The sequence below is a fragment of the Abramis brama genome (genome assembly GCF_963993115.1).
Source record: "Abramis brama genome assembly, chromosome: 6".
Taxonomy (NCBI): domain Eukaryota; kingdom Metazoa; phylum Chordata; class Actinopteri; order Cypriniformes; family Leuciscidae; genus Abramis; species Abramis brama.
In genome coordinates this window covers 14,442,917-14,470,886 of record NC_139968.1, presented here as the reverse complement: position 1 = coordinate 14,470,886, position 27,970 = coordinate 14,442,917, and the positions used below count along the sequence as shown (strand labels likewise).

At 38.0% G+C, this 27,970-nt stretch overlaps 1 protein-coding gene across 2 annotated transcripts; it reads left to right on the top strand.

Moving 5' to 3' along the window:
* Positions 1-225: 225 nt before the first annotated feature.
* LOC311084406 (neoverrucotoxin subunit beta-like) lies at positions 226-20,341 on the top strand. 2 transcript variants are annotated; one of them, XM_084116407.1, is made up of 6 exons: positions 226-494; positions 11,686-11,799; positions 11,911-12,124; positions 16,259-16,302; positions 16,980-17,072; positions 17,249-20,341. In XM_084116407.1, the coding sequence occupies exons 4-6, from the start codon at positions 16,272-16,274 to the stop codon at positions 19,003-19,005; spliced, it is 1,881 nt and encodes a 626-aa protein (XP_083972533.1). In that variant the 5' UTR covers positions 226-494; positions 11,686-11,799; positions 11,911-12,124; positions 16,259-16,271; the 3' UTR covers positions 19,006-20,341. The 2 variants fall into 2 exon arrangements, with proteins under 2 accessions (XP_083972533.1, XP_083972534.1); XM_084116408.1 differs by lacking the exon at positions 226-494 and having other exon boundaries at positions 11,719-11,799; positions 16,695-17,072.
* Positions 20,342-27,970: the final 7,629 nt, after the last annotated feature.

Here is a 27,970-nt window from a genome sequence, read left to right as displayed (position 1 = left end):
CTGAATGAAATGAAATCGAATGTATCATCCTATGGAATCATTCATTCACAGACAGCATACGAAGATGTTCAACAAATAAAGATCTCCATCACTGGCAAACAATATGATTTTCTTTCACTTGACTGTAGGTGTCAGGATTCAGAGAAGGGAGGACCCAGGCGCAGAATGAACGGGGAGTGATATTTATTGACAAAGACAAAACACAAGTGGAAGAGTCCAAATAATAGAGCAGGGCACACAACTGGGAGAACAGGCTGGTCAGGGATTAGACAAACCCAGGCTCTTTGGGAACAGTGGAAACTTGACAGCAGCTCAAGGAACCAGAGGCTTGCCAGGACAGAAGTCTCGATGACCAGGGAAGAACAGGATGCAGGACAGGGCAGGAACCAACACAAGACGAACACACAAGAGATAACAGAAACAAAACCGACAACTATGACTAGGAAAACAAAATAGACGAATTAATAACTGGAGGTAGCAAAGGAGAAAATAAGGTAAATAAAAAATAATTTCTCAAAATAAGTTACTGGTACTTACAAACAAAACTAAATCTACACTAGCACTGACTGTCAATTTCTGTAGTAACAGTAGGTCCACAGCCACTTCATCCAATGCTCTTGATGTTCTAAAACCTTCCTGTTACGACTCTGAGTGTGAAACCGCTTCAGACAATTCAGTGCGTGAAGGAAACTGAACAAATCATTCAAACTGATTTGTGAACCAATTTAGACAGATCTGCCAAATTGTTTGATGAAGTCTTTGAACAGAATCGACTGAAAAGAGTGATTCATTTGTGAATTGAGCATCGCTCATGCCTCAGAAAAAAGATGCAGCGTGCGCATTTAACAACATGTTTTGCATTAAAATAAAGTAACAATAAAATATAATAATAAAATAAATAAAGTTCCGGGGGAAGGAGTGGTCCTACTGCCATCTCCTGAAGAGCTGACATCTCTGACGTCTCTGACTCCGGGCTCCCCGTCTCAGGAGCGCTGCTTTGCCTGCCGCTTGGCAGGCTTAGGGGCAGAGACGGGCTGGGCCGCCTTCCTGCGACCATCTCCACGCTGCGGCCTGGGTGGAGGCTGCTGCTGTGGCTGAGCAGGAGGCGGGTGAGACTTCTGTGCCAGCGGTTTCATGTCTAAATTTGCAGTCTGTCACAGTCATGTTTTCTGTCTTGTGTTACTGAATGCTGTGCTGGTCCTGATCTGTAGATTAAGTTGTAGGGGTGTGAACCGACACTGGTCTCACGGTTCGATTACGATTATCATGTCATCGATTCAGTTCAATTCGATATCACGATGCATTGCATCCTCAATTTTAAATTTTACTTCAAAAGTGATGTGTGCGTGCATGTGTGCGTGTGCTCACCTGTTCGGGAAGTCGCAGTGACAGAAACAGTGACATTCCAGTTTAAGTTTCAAGGGTGTAAATCTTGTTTATGCCATTAAGAAAAGGAAAATCTGTCAAATAAATTTTGTTTTAAAGAAATGTTCATTTAAAAGCAGCGCTCATTAATCAGTGTATTATGTTACCATTAAAGATGCGTGCATCAACCGTCGCCGAATCCGCTGTTGAAGGTGATGATCATCCATTTATAATCACGCATAAAAACACAGAATAATTGTAATTTGACCATCGGGTGCGGATACTTAAATCAGAGAAAATTATTGGGGCGGGTGGATGATTTGTTTTTGGCTGTGGATTCGGGTGACATTGGAGCTCACCCGCGCATCTCTAAAGCAGTCAGACTCTGCCAGGCCTTAACAGCTCGGGGTGAAAACGGCTAATGTGGTTTATCAAGTTTGTGGTATTACCTCCTGCATATTTTATTTGTGCGTGACATGAGCGCACACAGCGCACGTCTTCTGCAGGTCGTGCTTACCAGGTTGTTCATAAAAGCCGAAATGTGCCCAGATGTAGGCTTTTAAAGTAGTTGGAGCATTTTAAATTTTCTCGCACTCGCGTCTCACCTCCCTCTGCCATTGTATGCTACCGCGACAAAGCACGTACGCGACAAATGACGTCAGAAAAGTGTCAGTACATTATAATTGGTTATGGTCTATTACTGAACCGATACCGAATCGTCCTTGTTTGCATCGCGATGCATCGTAGAAACGATTAATTTCGACATCCCTATTAAGTTGTGTTGAAAAGCGCTCATGCTGTCTTTTGTTTGCTTCTTTCCAGAGCAGGTTTTGTTCAGTGAAGACCTAAATTCACAGTAGCTCTCTGAATCTTTGTTCCTGGACCAGATAACATGACACATGTCACATTTGTGTATTACCGTTTTTTCTGAATGCTTAAACCCTAACCGTGATTCCTATAGCACAATTTCTAAAACTATTAATACTTATAGCAAAACCACTCACTGAGTTTGCAAAACTAAAAGCACAAACACTGCTTTGCATGCAGTTTGAAATTTTGTAACACACTTTGCAAAACTGTAGGTACAATCCACTGCACAAGCACTCTTTTTGCGGAACTGTAAACACAACTCACTGCTTTACACTCAATTTCCAAATGATCAACACACTCCTAGCAAAACTATACACATGTATGGCTATTATTTACACTATTTTGCCAACTGTCATGGCACACTGTCACGACAGTTGGCAGTGTAGCAAGACTGCTACACTGTAGCAAGCATCATAAGGACATTTCGAAATGAGAATCAGTTAGTACAGTCACTTTGCACTAAGTTTTGTAGCAACAACAATACCATACATGTAAAAATACTGAAATTGTTACTTATAGAATTGCTAGACGTCCAGATGCTGGGGGCAGAGGAAGAATGTTCACTGCAGAACAAGAGACCCATATAGTCAATATGGTGATTGCAAATAATTCCATAAGGCTACGAGAAATACAACAGCGCATAATTGAGGATGACACCACCTTCCAAAACATACACAATGGCCCTCATTTATCAAAAGTGCGTACACCAAATTTCCAGCGTACACCTGGCGTACACCCAAAACCACGTTGACTTTGAGATTTATCAATATGGACGTTGGCGTACGGCACGCTCAAATCCTACGCCAGCTCGGGAGGTGGTGTACGCACGTTTTGAGTGCGGGAATGCGCAAAAAAACAATTCCTAACACCACAAAACGCACTGACAAACTAAAAGATATAATATAATATGACCCACTGTAAAAAAACAACAGCATAGTAATTATAAACTTCAGTGTTTATTTTTGTGCAACATGGACTTCAATGTTTAATTTGTGTGACTTTACCAAAGCATTTGAATTGTAGGCATATGTATTCCTTAAGTTGCGTGCCTGTGCGCTTTACCTGACGTTTCAAGCCTTGTTTATACTTTCGCCTGGCTCCGCAGCGCGAGTCTCCGCAGACTGCGCGCGCACCTCCCCAAACGGACGAGGCGTTTATACTCGACGCGCTCGCCGTTGTACTATTCTTTGAAACGATGGTTAGGCCAGGGTTAGGCCCGGCAGGTATGCACGGACTGGGTTTAGTAATGAAAGGCTTTCAATGACCAAAAAAATAATTCAGACTGACAAAATAATAAAAATGCCATTCTTCTTCTTTTAAATAATAATAATAATAATAATAATAATAATACAAATAATAATAACGACATTCTTCTTCTAAATAACAATAAGCGTCATTAATAATAAAAATCTAGAAATCAATTTTGTTTCCACTTCCCTGGTTTCGCTTTCTCTTTCTCAAAGAAGTTTCTCTTTAATTTGCCGTCTTCCGTGTGTCCATGGCGTAAAATGAGGGCGTGGGGGGAGCGGAGACTTGAATATATAGGGGCGTGTTATTCTAATGACGATCGTTTTCAGCCGCGGCATTTATCAAGGGCAGGTATTGCGTACACCAGAATTTCAAAGGTACGCACAGCTTCATAAATCAGGCGATGAGAGGAGTGTAAGCATAATCTTACGCCAATATATACGCCCGTTTCTACGCAAGATTGATAAATGAGGGCCAATGTGAGCATTTCAGTATTATGTCGTGTACTTGCCTGCAACAGAATCCGAATGAAACAAATCTACAGAGTCCCTTTTGAAAGAAACAGTGAACGTGTAAAACAACTGCGATATGACTATGTGCAGGTAAGCTATAGTATCATTGGTACTGAATCTGGAAGTGCATAGTGCTGTCACTGCTGTGCATGGGCCTGCTGTGCTGCATTTGTTTTGTCTTGTCCAGAGAGTGATGGAGCTAGAGGCAGATGCCATGAGTCATGAGCTGCTTTTTGTGGATGAGGCAGGTTTTAACCTCACTTAAACAAGAAGACGTGGCAGGAACATTACAGTTTTTGCCCGTTGCTTGAACACGTTTTGCAAAACTTGGCTCAATGTGTCAAAACTCTACACACAAGCAAATAAGACACAACACTGGGAAATAAACCATTCACATCTATGTCAAATTGAAACTCTGCTATCAAAACCTAACAATCCTTTGTCAAAATGTCACTCTGATGACAAAATGATACTGACTTGCATCATATGAATACACTTTCAGATCAGCAGCAACACACTAGTCTACTTTATATAAAAAACTGCAGTCTTTTGTTTTCAATGTTTTTATTCAGTTCCACAGAGGGCATGTTTTCACAACAACCAAAAAATGAAATACTGAATTCAAAATCATTACATTACTTTAGTATATTTTACAGTACAGTAAATTCAGTTAAATCAAAAATAAAACAAACAATACACTACTGTAAACACAGAAAAACACAATTGTGCGCAAGTGGGCTTATGGATCCTGCCGTCTGTTGGGGTCTGGCCACAGGATCTCATCAACATCACAAGCAATGTCTTCTCTCGCTAAGCATCCGGGAAAATATCCCCTTGTGTGCCGAATCCAACCCTGGATTGACCTCACCTCAATGTCTCTGCAGGCCTGTTCCATTGCCTGCAGAAGAGGCATACGGGCATATGGTTGGCGGTCTTATACGCGCCATCTCCAAGCGGAAAAAAATTCCTCTATAGGATTTAGAAATGGCGAGTAAGGGGGCAAGTACACAACTTCAAATTGATCATGGTTGGTGAACCAGTCCTGGACCAGAGCAGCCCGATGGAAACTAACATTATCCCAGACAACAACAAACCTGGGCTGCGGTCCAACCTGTACAACTGCATCCTGAAGTGCATCTAGAAATGTGATTATGTGTTGTGCATTATAGAGACCCAGTTTGGCATGATGGTGCAGTAGCCCTCGAAGACTTATGGCAGCACACAATGTGATATTTCCCCCGCGCTGCCCCGGGACGTGCACAATTGCCCTTTGGCCAATTATATTAAGTCCCCGTCGTCTGTTTTTGCTAAGGTTGAATCCAGCCTCGTCAATGTAAATACATTCATGCGGCTGGGCAGCTCCATCCATGTCCAAGATTCTCTGTAACAAAAAATACATATTTTGGATGGCTTTACTCAGAGCACACACCTACACTACTACACATATAAAACCGACCCACCCAACCACACAGGTACCTGTGTAGCTTTCTGAATGTATCTATGTGGTACTAATCCAGTGGTACATATTCATCTGTTACTGGACTGCACCCATTCTTTATTGTAAATGTAAAGGACTGAAACACTTACCTGTACATATTCATATCGAAGTTCTTTGACCCTGACACTGTTCCTCTCAAATGGGACCCTGTACAGTTGCTTCATGGTCATGTTGTGCTTTACCAAGATCCGTCTGATAGTTGTGATGCTTACTCGATTTATGTTGTTGAATACTTGCCTATCTGCAAGTATTTGTTGCTGTAGCTGGTGGAGACGGTTTGCATTGTTTGCTCTGACTAGGTTCACTATGGCAAGTTCCTGCTGTTGGGTGAACAGACGTTGGCGTCCACCACCAGTAGGTCTTCTAGCCATTCTGTAGAAAAATGCAACAACAAATTGTTCTTGTTTGCTTCTTTTTTACAGTACTGTGTATACTAAACTTTACTGTATTTATCATACACAGTACTGAAACATCTCAACACGTTATCATGGTATGTTTCATAAAACTACCACTTTTGTTGGAAAAGGAGCATTAGCCACCCTGGAATACAATACATGTGATACAGTAACGTGATATGGTACAGTACTGTAAATACTCTAGATACAGTCTGAGTAGAGTAGAGAGTTGAAGACATACCTGTTTTCCAGTTGGAATGTCCTTATTATGGATGAAACTGTGAAACGGCTTAGATTAGGATGGACTCTCTGCCCAGCTTCCCTCATAGTCAGGCCATGGTTTATGACATGGTCCATCAAAGTTGCTCTTATGTCATCCGAAATAATGGTCCTTGCGTGGCCTCTTCGACCACGTCCTCTCCTCTCTCTGTGTCTTCCTCTTCCTCTGCCTCTTGTTCTCCCTGCCTCCATGCTTGCAAAGTTCTCAAAATGGCTTAACTGAGGCCTTTTTGTAGCTGGCTGATTGGTGTTCAGTATTGTAAGTAAGAAGTTTCAGGTGTGTGTCTACGTCTTTTCAATTAACCAATGTGTGTGGTATTTTGAATAGATGTGTTTTTCCAATGGTACCCTGAGATTTCATTTTTGAACTAAGTGTCTTATGTATGAAATAGTGTGTAGTGTCTAGGAGCAAGTGTGTTGCAGAAAGGAGCAAGTGTGTTACAGAATTGCAACTAAAGTGCAAAGCAGCGCTTTTGTTTAAGGTATGGTTCCACTTTGTTTAAGGTATAGTAACAACAACTTCAAGTTATGTTACTCTGGTTTAAGCATGTGTCTATAGTGTTCAAGCAACGGGCAAAAACTGTAATGGACACTGTGCCATAATCAATGTCCCAGGACAACATAGTGGTAACATAACTGTGTGCAGCTATAAGTCAAAATGGTGTTGTTCACCATCATGCAACCCTAGGCGCATATAACACTGCACACATTATTACATTCCTGGACACCTTACATGACATGCTCACTAATGTTCAGAGACCAGAGCAGACCAGATACGTCATCATATGGGACAATGTTAGTTTCCATAGGGCTGCTTTGGTCCGCAACTGGTTTACAGATCACCCACTCTTCACTGTACTCAACCTCCCCCCATACTCTCCATTCTTAAATCCAGTTTAAGAGTTCTTCTCTGCCTGGCGCTGGAAGGTCTATGACCGTCATCCCCATCAACACATAGCCCTTTTACAGGCAATGGAGGAGGCATGTGGGGATATTGACCAGGCATCATGTCAGGCCTATGACAAAAGCATGACCTCAAACTGACATAGGCCTACCTTGTGCACAGAGAAAGCAAAAGCCAGATGTGGTTTTTATTCATACCATCAGTGTGTAGTTGGCGCATTGTGTGCTTATTAATGTGATGGCTTGTGTTAACTGTTTGATACGAAAATACCATTTTTACCAAGGTTTGAAGAGTTAAGCAAGGTTTATTATCTTTTGCAAGAGAACTACAATGTTTTGCTGATTTGGGGAAAGGTTTTCTTATTTGTGTGTATAGAGTTTTGCAAAAATAGCCAATAGTTACAAAAAATGTGCTTAAGCCATCAGAAAAAACTGTAAGCAAAACAAGCAATTCAGTCAACAAACCTAAGCAAAGCATATTCATGTTTTTCCAGTTCTTGCTGTTTTGGTTTTTGTACACAAATAAGGGTGTTACTGGACATTCTAGATTCGTATCATGCTGTTTTAGTGACAGTAAGCTAAAGTCAAGACTGGGAATGCCAAGGAATATGAGAACACATCAGTTTAATAGATTAGAGGAACTATACTTTGTGTGTGTGTGTGTGTCTGAGTAGTACTGTTATCAATATTTATTTTGTTTTCAGCGAGAAAAATTAACTTAATTTAATTTACTCATTTAATTTTTTTAATTTATAAATAAGCAGCACAGCAATGAAACATTTACCTGCACAAACAAGCTGAGTAACCTCAGAATGACCTTTAAATATATATTAAAAAAACTGAAGCAGCACAAACAAAATTTTTTACAGCACAAACAATTGAGACTATTTGCCGACGGTTGGGTGGAGGGCCAACTTTGGTTGCAGCCAGAATCAAATTTAAGCAGAAACAAAGAAGAGAGAAAGATCATTGTAGCTTTAAGGCAAAACCAGAGTGTGGTAAAAGCAAAAAAGTGAATTATGTAAATGTTAGTTAAATCTAGCAGCATGAACCTCTGCTGCTGTGTTTATATTTTTGGCAGGGGCAGTAATTCATTGTAAACATGTTTACATAATATGGAAGCTTGAGTTGACCTTGAAAATAGTTCCTATTAGTATTTGACATATTTATATATTATACAATATAAACTCATAATTGGGACACTAAGTAATGAGTAATGAGTTTGCACCCTTGTGAAACCAGGTTATTTTGAATCTTTTCTTTTTCCATTTTCCCCCTTTAAACGTGTGTTTGTTTGTTATTGTTATATTAAAGAAGGGAAAAGATCTGACGTGATCTTAAAACCCTGCAATTTTAAAAGGGTATGTATTTTTTAGAGCTATTGTACATGGCTTCCTTTAATTGATCAAGTGATCTTTCTCAGAATTTTTGTCTGCTGAAATTGATGAACAAAATAAAAACTGTATTATTCTGTTTAAAGTTTCAAACCAGACTGACCTCTATCCACTAGGTTTGTCCATATACACACAATGCCAAATTCAATACAAAAGCACAATCAAAATGCTATAATACACAAAATTACTTTTTGTAGAAAAATAACAGTGCATTGCAATAATGAGAAAGAAAAGATGCATTAAGCAAAACAAATATGCGTGTGCTAAAGAAATCAAAACAAGCAATTCATTCAACAAACCTATTGAAAAGGCAAATTCATAAATAGATCAGGTGGTTGAATGTTCTTGTTCCGTGTACATTTTGATCAAAACAAAAGCTTTTGTTTCGACGCAAACCACCACTCACTGACATTTGAAGCAGAAATATGTTGCTGGGCACATAAGTAGTGCTTTTACCTGGTGTTTGGAACCTGTTTGAACTCTTTCATCATCATATGGGCTACAACGTGACAGAATACCAAACCAAAGTAAAAAATGGAGATTGCCTCCATAAATATGGGCCCCAGTGGGGAATTTTCACTGGCCCTCAGGGGCTGTAATTTTAATTTTTCAAAGCGGCAGAGACCTGGAGGATTATGTGAAGGAGTTTGTGACACCTTCGTGTCACCTGTAGCAACATTGCTCATGGAGGGATTTTGGAGCAGACTGGACAACAAGATTCGACTGGTTATGCCCGTGGAGATCCTTGCTGGACCTTGATGGTGTATATCAATTTCACCCTGTGGGTCAACGGATCTTTTCCCCTGATTCCCATCCACGAATCTCTGCTGCTGTTAGAGTTGTCATTATCATCGCTAGAATATTCAACCAGTACAGTGTTGTCTTCGTCGCCACCATCCCTTTCCATCAGCAAGTCTGTGTCCGCACCCAACCTTCTTCTCCTGTCTGCTCCACCAAAGCTAGCCATTATTTCGGCCCAATCTCCGCTGGCTCCCTTCAGCCCTTCGGCTCCACTATTAGCTTTGCCATGTAACCCGAAGGCGCATTGGAGCTTCCAGCAACCAGCTCCGCTGTGGCGTGGGAATTCACCACTGTTAAAAAATACCTGTAAATTTTACAATAAAATACTGGCAGCAGGGTTGCCAGCCAGTTACTGTATTTTTTTACAGTAGCGTTTACCTTAGAATTTTCCTGTATTCTTGATTACAGTAAATAACTGTATTTTTAAATTGTTGTATTTTTACAGTAAACTACATGAATCTCTGTATTTGCTAGAGGAAGTATGTAAAATACAGTATATATAATATTTTTTCCTGATTTCTGAATATTAATGACTGGCAGCTGAATTTTAAATGTAAATTATTTATCAACTGCATAAGCTTTAAGCTTTTTTTTAAAAATACATAAAGTGTTGTATAATGCACAATTTAATTTTTACACAATTTAAACAAACAAAAACAAAAATTATTTGACATCCTAATCTTGAAAAAACAGGTCAAAATTTATTTCATTTATAACTTTCAAATCTGCATGAAAACAGTCATAAAACAGTGTATTTTGTATTATTTTGATTTCATTTTTATTTACAAAATTGTATTTTTTTTTTTTTAATGGACATGAAATTAAATATTTTTTACAATTACTTGAAAAATAAATTAGCCGCCATGGCTGTGATAACTTTTCACTCGAACAACAAACAGGCTAGAGACGTTATGGTTGATTCAACACAACGCAGCAAGCTTTATTTTTTTTTTTTCTCTCTCTCTCTTTAACCATTGGTGCATATGGGTATATTTTACGTAAGTTACGCAGGACCTCTTTTTTTTAAGTCACCCCTGAGCATAGGAACATTAACTACTAGCTGGGTTATTCTTGAATTAAAACAAAAATAAAAATTCCTCTGGAATATCAAATTTCCAAATGACTACAATGGCCCTTCACACAAATAAGGAATATGCTAACAACATACATTTTAAACCACAAATTGGCAAACATGATCATAATAAAATGGTTCTGAAAAACACAAAGACATGGATGAATTTTCACCAATTACCAAACAAACATGTCCAAACAACAAGGCCCCAAGTGAGTCCAACAAACTTCTGATCAAAAAAAGCACTGTAAAAAATTTACTGTGAAGTTTACAGTAACTTACTGACAACAATTAGCCAGTAAGTTACTGTGAATACTTTTTACAGTAAAGGTACTGTACTTCCATTTACAGTATTTTATGTATTCACTGTAAAATCAAAAACAATTAAACACTGTGATTTTAGTTGTATTTACAGTATTGATTGTTTTACTGTAGAAGAAATATGAATTTAATACTGTGATTTCAATTGCATTTACAGTGCTGGTTTATTTACTGTACAAATAAAAACAGCACTGTTTTTTTTAATGTATTGTATATGGCAATACAGTACTATTAACAGTAGGTAACAGTTAGCCTAATCACTAAATTAAACTATAAAATCTGATACTGGCATCAGGTCAAACCTCTGCAAACTATTGAAGAAATCAAACTGAATGCCTGTGTGTATTTCAGAAGCAGTGTGATGATAATAGGCATCAAAAGCATTTTGTCCACATACTAAAACAATATACAAAACAAAATGCTTTGAGACACACAAAACAAAATGCTAATTTGTACAATACAGAATAATATTTCAATAAGAAGAGAAATGCAAACCTGGCGACCATGATAAAAGAGGACAATAACATTGGACACTGAATAACATTTAAATAACAACAGAAATCTTTATGTACTTTTTTGCCTTTCCTATCTCATTGTTATTAATAATTTATTTATTATAAGTGTGTAAATATGTATGTCTGTAATTTAATGTTAGCAATGATTTGGCAATTTGTAAAGCTTTTTACCAGGCCAATAAAGCCACTGAATCTTGAATCTATTAACATTATAATAATGTAAAAGAATAGACGTATACAGTAAAACAAATGTACGTGTAGCAATGAATTCACAAAGTTCAACTGAATTAAAACAAGCAACACAACCAAACCTGCATGCAAATACTGTATGTTAATACACAGAGTTTGAAAGGCAAATTCATTACTAGACTGTGAAGTTTTGCTTTCTCTCTCTTTTTGCTCTCTCTCCAGAATGAGGATGTACAATAAACAAAACCACAAACACACTGTACTTGTCCTATCACATGCTTATCTAGTCTGACAACTAGTTTCTCCTCCCATCTGATCATCAGATAATATCAGCCTCAGTCTCTCAGAGCTTGTCCAGTCTGTCAGGATGAAAACAAGAGAGAGGAACTGTGAGGAAGATCTTTCTGGATTTAGCCCAGATATGAAAAAGAAAACAGGTAATTTATTGCTGTAGAAGATTCATTTGTTAATTTGTTTTAAAAATATTAATTTTATCATAAAATTTAACAGTGTTGTTAAAATTCTCTCTCTTTCTTTTTTCTCTGTAGGTCAGAATGAGGATGTTGCTGGAAATTCAGCGTTCTTGTCCTGCTCTTACAGAGATAATAAACTAAAGTCAAGGCACGAGTGTGTATTAAAGACTCAGTGACAGCAGGAATATATGAGACGTCATTCAGAGAAATGTTTCAGTTGAGGATCAGGATCCAGAACACAGTGTTTTCTCAGAGGAGTTTAAGAAAGAAGCTTCACTCAGATACTCATGTAAGTCTGACAACATTTACTCATTTACTGCTGTTCATTTCACTAATACTGGATCAGACGTCACATGGCACCCTTTAGCGTCAATATGAGACGCACAGAGCTTTGTTCGGTTATGGGTAGGTTTAGGTCTGGTGTAGGGTTAGGGTTAGACCGCTAGGAGGCGCCTTCTGGCCCATTTCTATATGCGTCTCATATTGACGCTAAAGGGTGCCATGTGCGTTCGATGTAGACGAAATGTCAAAAGCGTCAATATATGACGCCCTAGGATGAGAATGGGCTGTCACATCAGACAGAAGGACAAGTATAGCATCCTGCTGAAAAGACCAGCTTATTTTTATTATACATCAAACTTGATGATTTTTCAGTGAAACTAGCACAATATTTTGTCTAACTTTTGTCTAGCTTTTTGTCATTTTATTTATTGATGAGTTAAAGTGCAGAAAGACAGATGATTAGAGATGTGCTTGGCCCTCTTTTATTTTTGTTATAGAGGTGTGTGAGTGTAATATGTTTTTATACGCAGATGATCCTGCTTTAGTAGTTGCAGATAAGGAGACAAACAGAAAACAGAAGTTAGATGAGGAGCTTGTTAAGATGAAGGCTGTCTGAAAATAAGCTTTATTACATCTGGGTAAAACATAATCTATTCTCTTTGGGTCTAAATATAAGTTAAGGAAGGCAGATGATTTAGTAATTAAAGTTGATGGTTGTGTCCTTGTAAACAGAACATCGGTCAATTATCTTGATTGTGTTCTGGATAATAATTTAAGTGGTGTAAGAATGGCCTGGAAAGTTTTAGGAAAAGTTAATGCTCGAATTAAATGTATAGATATGCTAGTTTTTTTTTTAAATAAATAAAGTTTAAAGGTTCTTGCTACAGGTCTAGTACAAAGTCAGCTTGAGTATGCGTGTTGTTCATGGATGACTGATTTATCCAGTATGTGGATGACAAAGTTACAAAGTCACAAAATAAATTATTGAGAATAGTTTTAGGAAATCATTCTTTTACTCATGTGGATAATGGACACTTTCAGCAGATTGGATGGTGACCTGTTGAAAGACGGTTACACTGTAAAAAAAAAAAAAAAAGCTTGAACAACAAAAAACCCCTCCTTTTTTTTCAACATTTTTTGTCTATTGGAAATCATTTGGTCATTACCATTTTGGTGATGAGCGTTTCCTTTGGTTGGGAAGTTTGACTCTTGGATTTTTGTGGTCTTTGTAACAGTGTTTAGCAAAACACATAATTTGTTGCTAAGAAAAAAACCCAAGATGATCAATTTTTCAGCCTCATAAACTAGAATAAATCACTAATATTATTTCTGACCAAAATTGATTATTTTTTCTATTAATATTTTACCAGCAAAACTTTCTTGCAGCAGATCAGACATTCTGAATTGTGATTTTAAAATACATTATAAGGGAAAAAGTTATTTTTACACACACAGACATCAAGAATCAGCTTATGAATCTCAACAATGGTGACATGCTTCATGCCGCAATGCATGCTGGGAGCCACCATAGTATTAAAATCATGGCTCCCAGCATGCATTGTGGCATGAAACATGTCACCATTGTTGAGATTCATATGCTGATTCTTGAGGTCTGTGTGTTTCTAAAAAAAAAAAAAAAAAATCCCACAATGTATTTAAAAATCAAAATTCAGAATGTCTGATCTGTTGCATTAAAGTTTTGTTGGTAAATGTAATATATATATATATATTTTTTTTTTTACAAATAATCACTTTTCAGGAATAAGAATAGTCAACTATTCCCCTGATGCTGTTATCTAGATCAGCTGATCATTTTTGTTTATGGCTTTCTTTGCAACAAATTATGTGTTTTGTTAAACACTGTTACAAAGACCACAAACTCAAATGATTATGAATTAATTTAGATCTTTGATTATTCTGAGTATCCAATACTTTCAATTATTAATTCACTAAGGGACCTGATGCCACACAGAGTCACACGCCCCGGGTTTACGTGGATCTCACGGACACAGCCTCGCCAGTCTGATCTTGGTCAGAGGATGCAGGGTTTGCTTTTGCCTCTTAAGTCGGTTGCCTACTGCTCACGCATACAAAAAAGTGTAGTTTATTTTAGCCACTTCCGTACAACTTGCTAAATCAGTGATAGACAGAAATCAAAAGGTCTTCAGATGACGTGCCTACTGCTCCGTTCATACATGCGCCTTTAGTTTGACCTGTCCTGGACACAGAGCTGCGGTAGCACCAGCCTCCTCATAATCTACTAAAATAATGATTTCAGAAAACTTCAGAATAAATCAAGATGTAACATTTATTTGTCAGGTAAAAATGTATCATGCCAATTACAGAAGTAAATGATTAAAAGCCAATTCAGAAATAATAAATACATGACATCATTTACTCAAAGATGACTCTAAAAGTAAGTAATGTTTTCCTGACAGAGACACACAGTGGTGTGTGAGTGTTTTCCAACGGGAAAACACTGAAACATCACTGTATGGGGGATCCTGGTAAAGGGTCCCAAAGACTGCTCTGTCACTTAGCCTTAAATACCCAGACCAGAACAAAAGGGTTATACAAATATTGTTTAGAGTTGTTTGGGTCAATCCATGTCCCCCAGGGGGTAGCACCTGGTTTTGGGAGATAGCTTTAAGAGACATCACCCAGAGAGGAGAACAGGATTTTCCTAAGTTCTCAATCTTTCTCATTAAACCAATGACTGCAATGAAATTAAGCCCATTTTACCAATCGCACTGAGACACTTAAAATGATACCAAACATGAAAAGGAAAAAACAACATATTCACAAGATACATCATATGTGATATATAGACATTCTTAATGAACTTTCAGTGACTTGAGGAGGGAGAGGGGGGAGAGAGAGGGGGATGCAGAGATAAGGAAGAAGGACAGTTTGGACAGGCGATGTCCCGTGCTTTGTCTTTGCTATCTTCTGTCCAGGGTGCATTTTATGGCTTCATTGCAGGGTGAGCTTTGTCTTAGCAGGAAAATCAGTCCTTACATTAATGTAAGACATGGACACTATACTAGACAAAGTATTATGGATCTGAATCTATGTAAGTGTAAGACTTTGTATGGTAATAGGACGTTTGAATACACAGGTGCGCAGTGGAATAAGTTGCCATTGGACATTAAGGTTTAAACGGATAATGTTGGTTTTAGTATAAGAGTGAAGAGATTGTTTTTAGATAGGATGGCTTTATAGATTTGGATATATGTGTATTTTGTGTTTTTATTTTTTTTGTGATAGTTATTTTTGTGTGTGCAAGGTTTGTCATGAAAATGTCTCGTAAAAATTTCTGATTTCTGTTGACGTCACTTACGTCTGATGTCATGACATAGAACGCATGGAGTATACAGAAGTTGAAGAGCTACGATACGACGATACAAACAGAAATATTTCACCCTAATTTCAAAAGAATTTTTAAGCAATATAGTCAAATTAAATATATGCAATATAGTCAAATTAAATATATATTGATAATATCGGTCCACCATGATAAGGATAATCAGGTATGTTTGCTGAATGCAGAGTGAAACGTTATTTTGACACACGTGTACTTCTCAGCAGTGAAGGCCTCGTGTTCGTGTTGATCCTGCTGTGTTTTGGTTGTCAAATGCTTTATTTAAACTAGAATTAAAATGTGTTGTTAAAACATTGAATTGGTTAATCAATGAATATAAAGCTTATATGCATGGTTTATCTGCTGTAACTATTATCTTGATTAAGTGGTTAGCAGTTAGCATTTAGCTGTTTGAACTGGTGTGCCCCTGCAGTAACGTTACACCAGGCCTTCACTGCTGAGAAGCAGTTTTAGTTGATAGTAGTTTGATTTGAAGTAAATTCAAGGGTTTAGGATAAGAAGGGTAAAGTTGTCCCCTTAAAAACATTTATTACCAGTTTGTAACATATTTAGAGATGAATTTAGTGACATCAGTGATCAGTAATAAAAGTGTCGATTTGCAGACGCTAGATAGTCAGGTTTAGGGAAAAATCCACTACACCATCTTACCTTTATTATGTGTGTTATGTGGGAATCAAACTCATGACTTTGGTGTTTGTACCGTACTATTCAAGTTTAACTAAATTAAGTTAAATAAACTTATGTTTTATGTTTCTGCAGATGCTGTTTCAGAATGGGAGGTATGTCAACCCTGAGAAAGCATGGTAAGTCAAGCCCGTTTCTGAAAGAGAGGTAACTTATACTCGGAGTCAGTTACCATGGTAAATTACTCTGTGAACCTAACCTGGTCAGGAGCAGGTTTTCTTCAGTAAACCCAGAGTTTCTTTTGGTCTCCTCCCCTTTTTTAAAGAGGAAGCAGTGTTTAAACACCTCATTCATTCTTTCAGTACATTTTTATTAATAAATGAATCTTTTATTAATAAATAAAATATAGCTATTTTTACTGCTGTTTTTTTTCTATTTTTTTAATAAGATGAAGTCTATATAACTCCTTAACTGGCAACTGAAAATACAGTAGTAGATTAGAGTTACATAATGTAGTTGAAAACTGTGGCATTTACTGAAAATCACTGAACTGTGTTCATCTGTGCAACAGAAGTTGATGGACCGTCCTCCTGCTGCTCTTCCACACTCTGGGGGCGCGGGGAGAGATAAGAATACTCATTTATTCTTAGATTTAAACTTAGATTTTATAGGCTACTCCACATAAAAATGTGAAAAAATCTGAATGTGTAGATTGTTTGGCCCTGTCCCAAATGGCACCCTAAGCACTCGTGGTCTTCCTACGAGTCCGCACTTTCGTGACGTAATGCCGCTTTGACTGTCGAGAAGAAGTCTGCCTTTTATTATAATTATACCTTTTATTTGTTATTTACTGCAGCCTTGCCATCACAGACCATTGAAGTGGCAGCTCTTGGAAGACCTCTGTTTCCTGGTATGCTGTATGACTGCCGCAAGGATACCTTCATTCCAGGTGCTTTACAAACCTAAAATAAAAAAAAAATTAAAAAAAGGTTTATTTTCCCCTCTTCATCAAATATTGTATCACTAATTACAAATCCTTGTGTAACAACACTTTAAAACCTGCATGTTTCTTCAACAGTACATCACTTCCTCGTACATAAATCTAAAAGTAATTTGTCATTTCAGGTGTCACTCTGTGGGATAAGAAATCACTGAGTGAAGATTTGGACAGTCATCCACAGCCCAGGACAGATTTGAAGTTCAGTAGCTCCGACTCTCTCTCTAGTAAGTCCAGTCTCCTGGATGTGAGTGCTTCCCTGAAGGCCAGCTTATTCGGAGGGCTGGTGGAGGTGGGAGGATCTGCCAAGTTCCTGCGTAATACCAAATCTTCAAACCAACAGTCCAGAGTTACAATGTATTACAGTGAAAGCACAAGATTCGAACAGCTCACTATGAGCCATCTGGGTCAGATCACTTACCCTCAGGTCTTTGACCAGAAAACTGCAACTCATGTGGTCACGGCTGTACTGTATGGAGCTCAGGTCTTCATGGTGTTTGATCAGACATTTTCAGAAGGGGAAGAAAAGCAGGAGATTGAGGGAGAACTGAATGTCATGGTCAAGAATATTCCTCTACTTTCCATTGAGGGACAAGGAGCTATAAAAATGACAGATGCTCAAAAGAAAGTGGCTGAGAAGACTGCCTGCACATTTCATGGTGACGTCCGCCTTGATCAGAACCCCACCACTTACATGGAGGCCCTAGAGGTGTACAAGAAGATCCCCACTATACTGAAGGAGAATCCACAGAATGCAGTTCCAATAAAAGTCTGGCTCCATCCTCTTTCTCTACTGGATACAAAAGCAGCTCAGTTGGAGAGAGAAATTAGCTCAAGTCTGGTTTTCAACACTGAAGATATAATCGAGGGGCTGGGAGAAGTAGAGAGGACATGCAATGACCTGTCTAGAAAACCAATTGTAAATGTTTTCAAAGACATCAAAGAGAGGCTCCGTTTATTTAAGGGTTCTCTTAACATTTACAAAACCGTGCTCCTGAAAGCAGTGGCCAAGGTCTTGCCTGCTATACGAGGAGGAGAGATGGAGCAAAATTCATTGGAAAACATCCTGAAGATCCACTATAGCTCCCCCTTTAATGCTGACATACTTAACCAGTGGTTAGATCATGCAAAGGCTGAACTTAACCTCTTGAGTGTTCACACTGAGATACTGAAGGGAATCAAAACTGAAGACTCAGACCGACTCAACACCATCCTCTTTAATCCTAATATTGATGTTGTGGTGTGCTTGACCTTCACATCTCTGAAGTATGAAGACCCAGATCTCACAACTCTGAAGAATTTTCTGGAATCTGATGAGTTTAAAGAGCTAAATGTGGTAATGAAACCACATTCTAGCACGTTAGCATCTACTAGAAAGTGGTTCAACTATCCTGATATCATCTCAAAAATGAGAAAGAACTTATCTCTTTTCAGAAGTTTTTCAGAGGCTAATAAAGATGAAAACAGATATCGATTCATTATTTCTGCCATCTCTGATCCCTCCAGTCCAGGCTCCTCTATCTATCTGTATGAAACAGGGAACCTGACAGACACACAGTTCCAGCCCGTGTCAAAGCCTCCCCCACCAGAAGTGAAGAAGGTCCTGGAGGACAGTGTATCCCTGAAACTGCAGAAGTCCCCAACTGGAGAAACTGTGCAGTACAGAGTGGAGTACCAGCAGGTGAAAGCAGATTCTGGCTCTGAGGAACAGTGGATTATCATAAACACAGCTGATGAAGTCTTTACTCTGACTGGATTGGAGTTTGGAAAGCAGTACTTGATCCGCTACAGGATAGTGGGTAAAGTGGGAGTCAGTGAAGCCAGTGACACTATTGGCCCCATACAGTCTTCAAGTGTGTCATCTTTTTTTAAAAAATATATATAATTTGCTTCTTTCACACAATCAGTGTTTGTATTGACAACCATATTTCCTAACAGGTGTGGTTATTAATAAATGTGTAACATGTTGTAAAGTGTTTCTCATTTGACTGTATATATATGAAAGTATTATTTCCTTCGTTCATGTTGTTACGAATGGTCCTTAAAGATTATATTATGTATTTGATGTCTGAGGTAGGCTAGTGTAGGGGAGAGGCGGGACGATTGAAACGCGGGACGGATGAAACACTGAGATTTCCTTGAAAACCACTCACGTCATGTACGTCAAATTTCGTCAGCACGTACAGCACGCAATGCCTAACATACCCGCGAAAACATTTCTTCTTTACGTCGTGTCGTTTTGGAGTTAAAGCCGCAAAGCTGTTTTTGAATGCGGTGAGTGAATTATTTCGTGCGGTACTTTTTTTGGACTGACAAGTTGGATTTATTGTTTCATGTGCCATTGTAATGATAATACGGCAGGTGTATTAGTACTGCAACACACCCTTAAGTGGGCAATATTAGAGTTTTTTAGTTTAAGAGCAATAGAGGTTTAAATGACAGGATGCGCTGTCGGGACGGTTGAAACAGTGTTTCAACCGTCCCGACCGCGCGTCCTGCACGTTAAACCTGGTCATAGCCTATACTGTTCATAGATTCATATACTGTTTCTAGACTTGTGTTTCTTTTAATGCAAATTAATTTTCAATTACGCAACACATGCTATCTCTGTAATAATCATCAATTGTCCAATCTTTAATATTCAATAAATTTCATTTATCGTCTTCTGGTTGGCCTCGTTTTCTTCATAATAACAGGCTATTCAACTAGCAAACACACAATATGACTCAAGGAAGAAATGTAAGAAAATTAATTGTAAACTGATTTGTCTGTCTTCGTCAAAATAGCCTGTTAGAAAGATTACAAAATGCGCATAGGCTTATCGCCTATTGTTTATTGGGCGACAGAACAAAAATGGTTAATATGAACCTTTAAATGAAAATAAATTACAAAATATGTTTGTAACAATATGTACATAAGTTATTTGTCAGGTGTTGTTCACAAAAATAAGCATTAGATGAATAGTTGCCATTTAAACTGTTATGTTTCATCCGTCCCACCCCTGTGTTTCAACCGTCCCGCACAGGCGGGACGATTGAAACAAAGCACAACTCCCGTTCAAAGTCATATTTTACTTAAATCATTCTATATTTGTACCGAATAACACATGATACTAAGAGAACACATATGTGAGTTGTTAATCACAAAAAAATAAAAAATCTATCTGTAACCTTATCTTAGAAAACGACATTTATCTGAAAAGTGTTTCAACTGTCCCGCCTCTCCCCTACTTAATCATATGAAATTCACAATAAACAATACAAAGCCTTGAACAAGTAAAACATACATTTCTCTGTATGAAAACCAATAGGACATTTAAAAATATAGCTGACATAAAACAATAAACAATAACAATAATAAACAAAACACAAAAAAATAATCACCTTAACACACAAAAACTGTTGACTCTTAAGCCCACTGTATGATGGCATTTCTGCAGAAAGACATCAGTCATCCCTAAAAACAGAGTGATTATGATTAATATTAATAATATATTTAACAAATGCAAATCTCATAATTTATATTCTTTAATTATTATCATTATTAATTACTCATAATAAATGCAAAGCATACAGAAGTTCATTGTAAAGCAAGTAATTGAACTGATCACAGGAAAATCTATAGAATAAGGTATGACAACAAATTCAAGCTTCAACGATAATAAGGAAGAAAAACAGATTCAATATATTTTTAGCAGATAAAAGCTTAATATACTGTATAAATTAGTTCACCACATGATGACAGCAATATTACAGACAAAAAAACTCACCGTATTCTCTGTTGTTCTGTTGTCTGTGTTAGGGGTTCAGGCTGCAGGACTGCCGAATAACTAAAGAAACATTATCAGCAAGATGGCAGAAAACGTGAAATTGAAATCAGTGCTACATGACTAGAGAAATGCCATGTTCTTTTAATACCTGCAGGATTGCACCTACATGAAAATTAAAATTAGGTTGAATAACATACTGTTCTTCCAGTTTCACCTCTGATATTATAACAGTTGGGTAAGTTACTCTAAAATAGTTATTAATTACTAACTACAAATTACATCTTCAACAGTGTAATTAGATTAATGTAATAATGACTATCTTTAAAAAGTATTGGTCTACTTATTACTAATTACTAAATCCCATACAATTGCATGAATGAATTATTCTTGAATTGACCAAAGTGTGTAGAGATAGAAGGTTACATTAAAAATATACCTTTTAAAAAATGTATGTTAAATATACAGAATTGTTCTATAGCCTAATGCAATTACATCAGATTTTACTTTAAATTACAGAAGAATTAAGAGTAATCACTTTAATTACAGTATTTAGATTACTTGGTAATTAATTACACCCATCACTGTATAACAGTCATTAAAATGTAAACTTACGCACTGACTCGAGCAACTATTTTCTCCCTAGCTCGCCCTCTGTCCTTCGCTGCTGGAGCCGATATTTAAAAATAATAATAATATGTGTTCGTAGTTCGTACTCTCCATATGCTTGCAGAAGCTCATCCAGTTCTACTGGTGAGAAATATGCAGACCTCTCTTTGTCTGGCGCTGTTGCCATGGTGACTCATAATATCTGCGCTCCATTGATAATGGCTTTTTATAGTTGTGGTGCACGCGCTTAACTCAGAGTCAGTCAACTCAGAACTGATTGAACTAATTCATTTCAGCTGTTCTGTGCAGTGACAATGACATCCGGTCAGCTGCTTTTCAAATTAGTGAATCCCGATCTCGCAAACACATCCTTCATTGTCTAAGAAAACAAGAGGCCTGGATTGACGCCCATAAGTCTGCTTGGACTGTCATAATGGCATCTTTGTGGCTCTCAGGGAGATATTTGAGTCACACATTGCCTCAGAAGGTACCCTGTTGTTTAAAACCCCCTCCCTCTCTAAAAAAACACATGCCTTTGAATTTCGTGACATTCCAGACTGAGAAGTCACCGCACACAGACATCCTTTGTGTTTAACTTAAGGATAAAAATATCCTTTTAATGTAGGTAACTCAGACTGGTATCTGACCTTCCTGTATGTATGTGTGATTAATGTTGTTTTGATCATAGGTATGATCTTTGAGTGTTTGGCTCTGAAATGTATTTTTGAAGAATGTTCTCCCAGTAGAATCGCATCCCGTAACCCGATCTCATTGGCAGGTCATAAAGTTTGACCACCAAGCTTCAGCAGCTCCTCTGCGAGAGAGAGATAACGGGGAGCGCAACATTCCAACACACACATTAAACGCACACACATACATGAACTTTGAACATTAAACTTAGAATATAAGCATGTCATATTTCATATACTCGTTTCCTAGGTTATATTCACTTTGTTTATGATGTTTATTTGAAGGAACGAACTTTAAATGTGTGTTAATCAAACTTTAAAATGTTTGTAAGATGCATACCGTATGTAACTTTGTGTTCCTATAATCTCCAAATGACGTGTTTCATATCTCTGTAATTCTCTCAATCTAACGGAGTTGAATTTCGATAACCAACTGCAGTAATTTGTATCATTTGACACATTTCATATGTCTTGAGCAAATCTTCTCAAATTTGACAACACCATAACTCACTCGAGTGGGTGTTTCCCCAGAGACAAAGAAACTTTTTCCCGCTTCAGATCAGAAGATCCGATTTGCTGTTGTCCCAAAAAGGAGATGTCCTTTAAAAGTAGAGACCCTCTCCTCTTGCTCTCTCTCTCTCTTACCCTTCTTCCTCTTCTCCTCCGCGCAACGCTTCTACAAGGAACATCTGAAAAGGCTCCGGCCTTCTCCCTCGGACAAATACATGTTCGAGTCGTAGCTGCCGTTCTTTGCAACTAAGTTATATATATTTGCCTCTTCCTTCACGGGAGATGAATCTTATTTTCCGGTAAACGTTACATTCAGTGAGCCTTTTAAGCTTCCCGCGACACCGGAAGACGCAGCACAAACAGGACACCGTCCGCGCTTCCTGCCTCTCAGCATCACCCGAACAGAGAACAAACTTGCAAGTATATTGATCTTTCCAAAAGCTGATTCCAGGTGTCTCTTGAAATTAGGTTTCTGTCTGTAATAATTACCAGCTATCTCTTCTCTCTATATCCTTCTTTCTCTCTTTTATTTAATTTATTCTGATCAAGTTATTTCTTATGTTCTTGTTTGTTTAAATGTTTGTTTGTTTTATTGTTTGCATTTTTACGTACGTTTATATTTGTAGCTCATATAATCTCTAGTGTTGACATTTATTAAAATCCATTCATACTTTGACTGTCTCTGTGTTTGAAAACCCACTTTTATGAAGTCAATGAAATGAAAAAGATCTAAGCTACAAGCTCGATATTATAGACTACCTTGAGTAGTTTTTAATTCATAAACTCAGAAAGTTTGATGTTCGTGGCCAGAAGATAAAACTTTCTTGGAGTTTGGAAATACGGTAATACCCTGGCTGAACTGTGATAAACTATCTTACATACATTTGCTGGACAAGTGACTGATTTGATAAACGAGACCAGGCCAGTCAAGAGGTAAATACAGATAATTGATAAAGTAAATGTATATGCGATTTATGAATTATGACCATGAGTTATGATTATTAATATTTCCAAAATTCCCTATATCCTTGAGCTAATTCGCATCTGTAACCGAAAACTCAAGAGTTTCCCATCTCAGGGTAAGTCAACTCAGAGTTCAAGTTTTAACTCAGAGTTGGTTGAACCTCCTTTCTGAAACAGGACCCTGATGTAGCTTTAACAGCATCAATAGTGTAATACTTAGTTTATAATCAGATTATAGTCACTTAATCAGGCCTAGCATTAATTTAGTTATTCAAATGCAAGACAACATTAAAAGACGTGTTCCTCCTCAGCAGAATTCAATTCAACCATCAGTTTTCACACTTTCATGTGAAAATAATCATCTACACACTGTAAACTAAAGATTTATTGTAAACTTTAGATTCAGTGAACAAAATGGGAGTTAGTGCACTAAAATCAGTGAGCTTGTGTTAAACTGACTGACAACTTCTGTTATTATAAAGGGAGAGTGCAGCGCTCACTTTGTGTAATTTATTCGCAAGAAAACTTTTTTTTGACTTTGTGAGTACGAGATATGAGGGAGCTTGTGTCAAAAAAGATTTATGACCCTTGACTTATGACATTTTATGACAGGATATGTCCATATATGGGGGTTTTATGACACCTGGTGGCATGTGACATTTGACCCTTTGTGGTTCGGGTGTGTTTATAGATGTGTGATTATGACTGTAATCTGCTTGTGTGACAATGAGGTGAATGTTTTTTCAGGGTTGTTTTTATTATAGCAGGATAATGTCCACAGAACAATGAAATTATGAACATGAAGAGATCTGTCATGGATTTGGTTTTCAGATGGCGTTGTAGCATCCATAATGTCTGTGGGAGAGAATAAAAACGGGGGAATGAGTTTAAGAAATAGCATTGACAATTAAAACGCATAAAATAAAATAAGATGAAATTTATTTAAGCATAACTATTACTAAAGTTAGTTTTAATCTTTTAAACACCATGAAATGAACTTTATCCTCGATGAGTTTAAGAAATAAATCCATTAGGCTATTGTTAAATAAAAGTAAAAACATATAAAATATATATGAGATAAGAATACAATTATTAATTATTTAAAAGTTAGGTTTAAGCTTTTTAAACCGGACTCGAAGTGAACTCCACAGCTCAAACTGACAGGCGAGCGCGCTGCCGATAGTGGGATTATTCTGAGCAGAAGAAATATGTCAGAGTGAACTGTTTTCAGATCACACAGTACCGTCCATAAATAAAACAATAGAGATTATATGAAACAAGATGTTAAATGATCAAGTATAAGTATTTTAATCTAATACACAACGAAATACTGCCTTACATAGATAAATAAAACAAAATAGTGAATAATAGTTCATATTATTTGAAATGTTAAATTATCAAGTTTAAGCATTTTAATCTAATACATCAGTGATATAGGATCATCATGTGGATGTCACAATATCCTGACTTACACAGATAAATAAAACATAAAAAAGTGAATAATAGTTCATATTATTTGAAATAAGATGTTAAATTATCAAGTATAAGCATTTTAATCTAATACATCAGTGATATAGGGTCATCATGCAGACACCACAATATACTGACTTTCTTACTGCCTATAGATAAATAAAACATAAAATAGTGAATAATAGTTCCCTTTCAGTCGGGTAACTTTCGACTTAGTCGATCGTATACCGACTGTATGGGATAACGCCTAGTGAGCCCGATCACTCTGATTACTCTTAAAATCAAGCCAACAAGCTTTGGCAGGTGTGTAATCAACGCCCCGCCTTACCCTGCGGGTATGCACCTACCAGTTGTCTTTCGCTTTCGGAGCTGATCGGTTGCAGTTGCAGTGGTGGTCGCGAGCTACGGAAGCTCTCTTCAGCTGTTCCACAGCATTTTCTTCTTAGTAAGAGTGTTTTGTTGAACACGCCGTTGAGGGTGGAAGTAGTGAGTGCTTCACTTTCGAGTGTTGCCACGGTTGTTCCCCTGTGTGCTCCGGCACTGGTGACGGGTCCCATTTCTAAAAGAGCAAACACTTCTCTTTTTCAAGATGCCATTTCATCTGTGCGTTTCTGGGTGCAGTCTGTCTCTGTTGTCCTCTGACGGTCACGAGAGCTGCATCACGTGCCTGGGCATTCAGCACGCTGAAGCGGCTCTTGTGGATGATTCATGTCCTTATTGCGGGGATATGATCATCTCGGTGCTATGATCGAGACTCGCTTCCGTTAAACGCGGAAGTGTAGTCCCCGTGCCTTTGCCCCGTTCTAGAGCACCCCCTGGGTTAACTTCCCAGGGGAAACCTGGAATGCTGCAGGGTACGGGTGAGCTGAGAGTTACGGTGAGGGGTAATCCGCCCGGCGTGGCCCCGTGGATCCCTCCCGTTTCTCAGGCATCGCAGCCGGGGGAAGCTCACCAGGAATGCGCCGGCCCCTCTGTGATGGACCGACTGGACATTTCTTTTGGGGCGACTCCGGACGATGGGATGTCCATCGCAGCATCAGAGGGCCCTCCTCAGGGAGCGTGGCGACGCCGATGTTGGATCCTGAGATGACGGCTATGCTCAAGAAGGCCGCCGAGGCGGTCGGGCTCGTGTGGAATACTCCACCGCGTCCCGAGCCGTCTCGGTTGGATGATTGGTTTCTTGGAGCGGGCCGGTCTGGTTCTCAGCCCGCCACTCTGGTACCTTTCTTTTCTGAAGTGCATGAGGAGCTTACTAGGTCGACGAGCAGACAAAAATAAATAAATAAATAATTTTCACAGCTGTCTTATAAAGACCTCAGGGAACTGTGTCAACTTGTGTAAAAGTTAAACATGATGTATGCAAGTCGATGAGATGAATCAATGTAACACAACAACAATATACATGCTGTATCCACTAAACATTCAGAAACGTCCAGGCAGTCTAAAAGTTGAACCTTATCCTGAGTCTCTCCATAAGGCTGCACTTCGCTACTGGTTATTTCTGAGATTTTGGATGAGTGAGATTATTCACATGGTTTGTTATTGCTGGAGTATCCGAAGCTCGTGTAAAGGATTATAGTCGAACGGAGACGTGGAGCAGCAACTCATTTGCATTTAAAGACACACACACACACACACACACACACACACACACAAAGGCGTGTTTTTGCTCACACCCAGAAAGGTCTAATAAATTATCTGGGGGGTAATTTGAGCTGAAATTTCACAGACACATTCTGGGGACACCAAAGATTTATACTGCATCTTGTGAAAAGGGGCATAATATGTCACCTTTAAAGTTGTTTGCTTTAAAATCTATATAAGGCAAGAAGTTGTTCCCATATTTGAAGTCCGCTAGTGATGTTTGAAATGCTGTATATAAATTATAGACTGGTCTATTATCTTTATCACAGTGAGGTTAAGATTCCTGTTATACTTTTTTTGTTGCAGAATCAACAGCAGAAAAAGAAACCATATCGACTGAACGAGAAAACCAAGGAGAAACAGAACCAGACCGTGTGTGGACATCATCGCCTTGGCTCTGGGTTGGCATTGTGTTAGTTATAGTTATAGTCATAGTTATAGTTGTTGTTTACTTGAGAAAAAGATCCTCAAGCAGTCGTAGGGCAGACAGACACGACATGGGTTCAGACACTCATGAGGCTGAACACATGAATCAGTAATAACTGATAATAATGATAAAGCATTTGGTACATGACACAACTGTATAACTTGGTGTACTGGTAGCAATTGCATGAGAAAAAGTAAGAAATAATCATAAAAGTGTGAAAAGGATTTGGCTGAATAACAGAGAACAGAATGGAAACAGGTTGAGTGAGTGAGTGTGTGTTGCTGTATTTCCTCCTGATCACATTAAGCCTATAAGAGTTTTATTGTACAGATGTTAGGATGGATTTTGTGGGAAACAGCATTCTTCCATTCATTCATCCGTGCTCATTTGTGTTGTAGGGCCTATCTGTAAATATAGGAAAGAAGGTCAGGCTAGCACTACAGTACATACAGTGAAAGCTGTTTAAAGCCACAAAAAAATAAGTTTATTGTCGAGACCAATGGTGGCAAAGGCTCTACGATCTACTTGGACTTAAGATGTGGAAACGCAGACAAAATTCACAAAAACATGTTTATGTTGGTAACACTGCCCAGTCAAAACAACAGCAGAATATAAGTTACTGACCTGTTAATAAGACATATTTTCTTAAATATCGTTTATCGTAATATCGTAAATATCGTAAAACTTTCGTTATTTATTAATTCATTTGTTAGGAGTGAGAGAGTTTAATGTTGTTAATGTTGTTGAGTTAAAGACGATCATCTGTAACTAT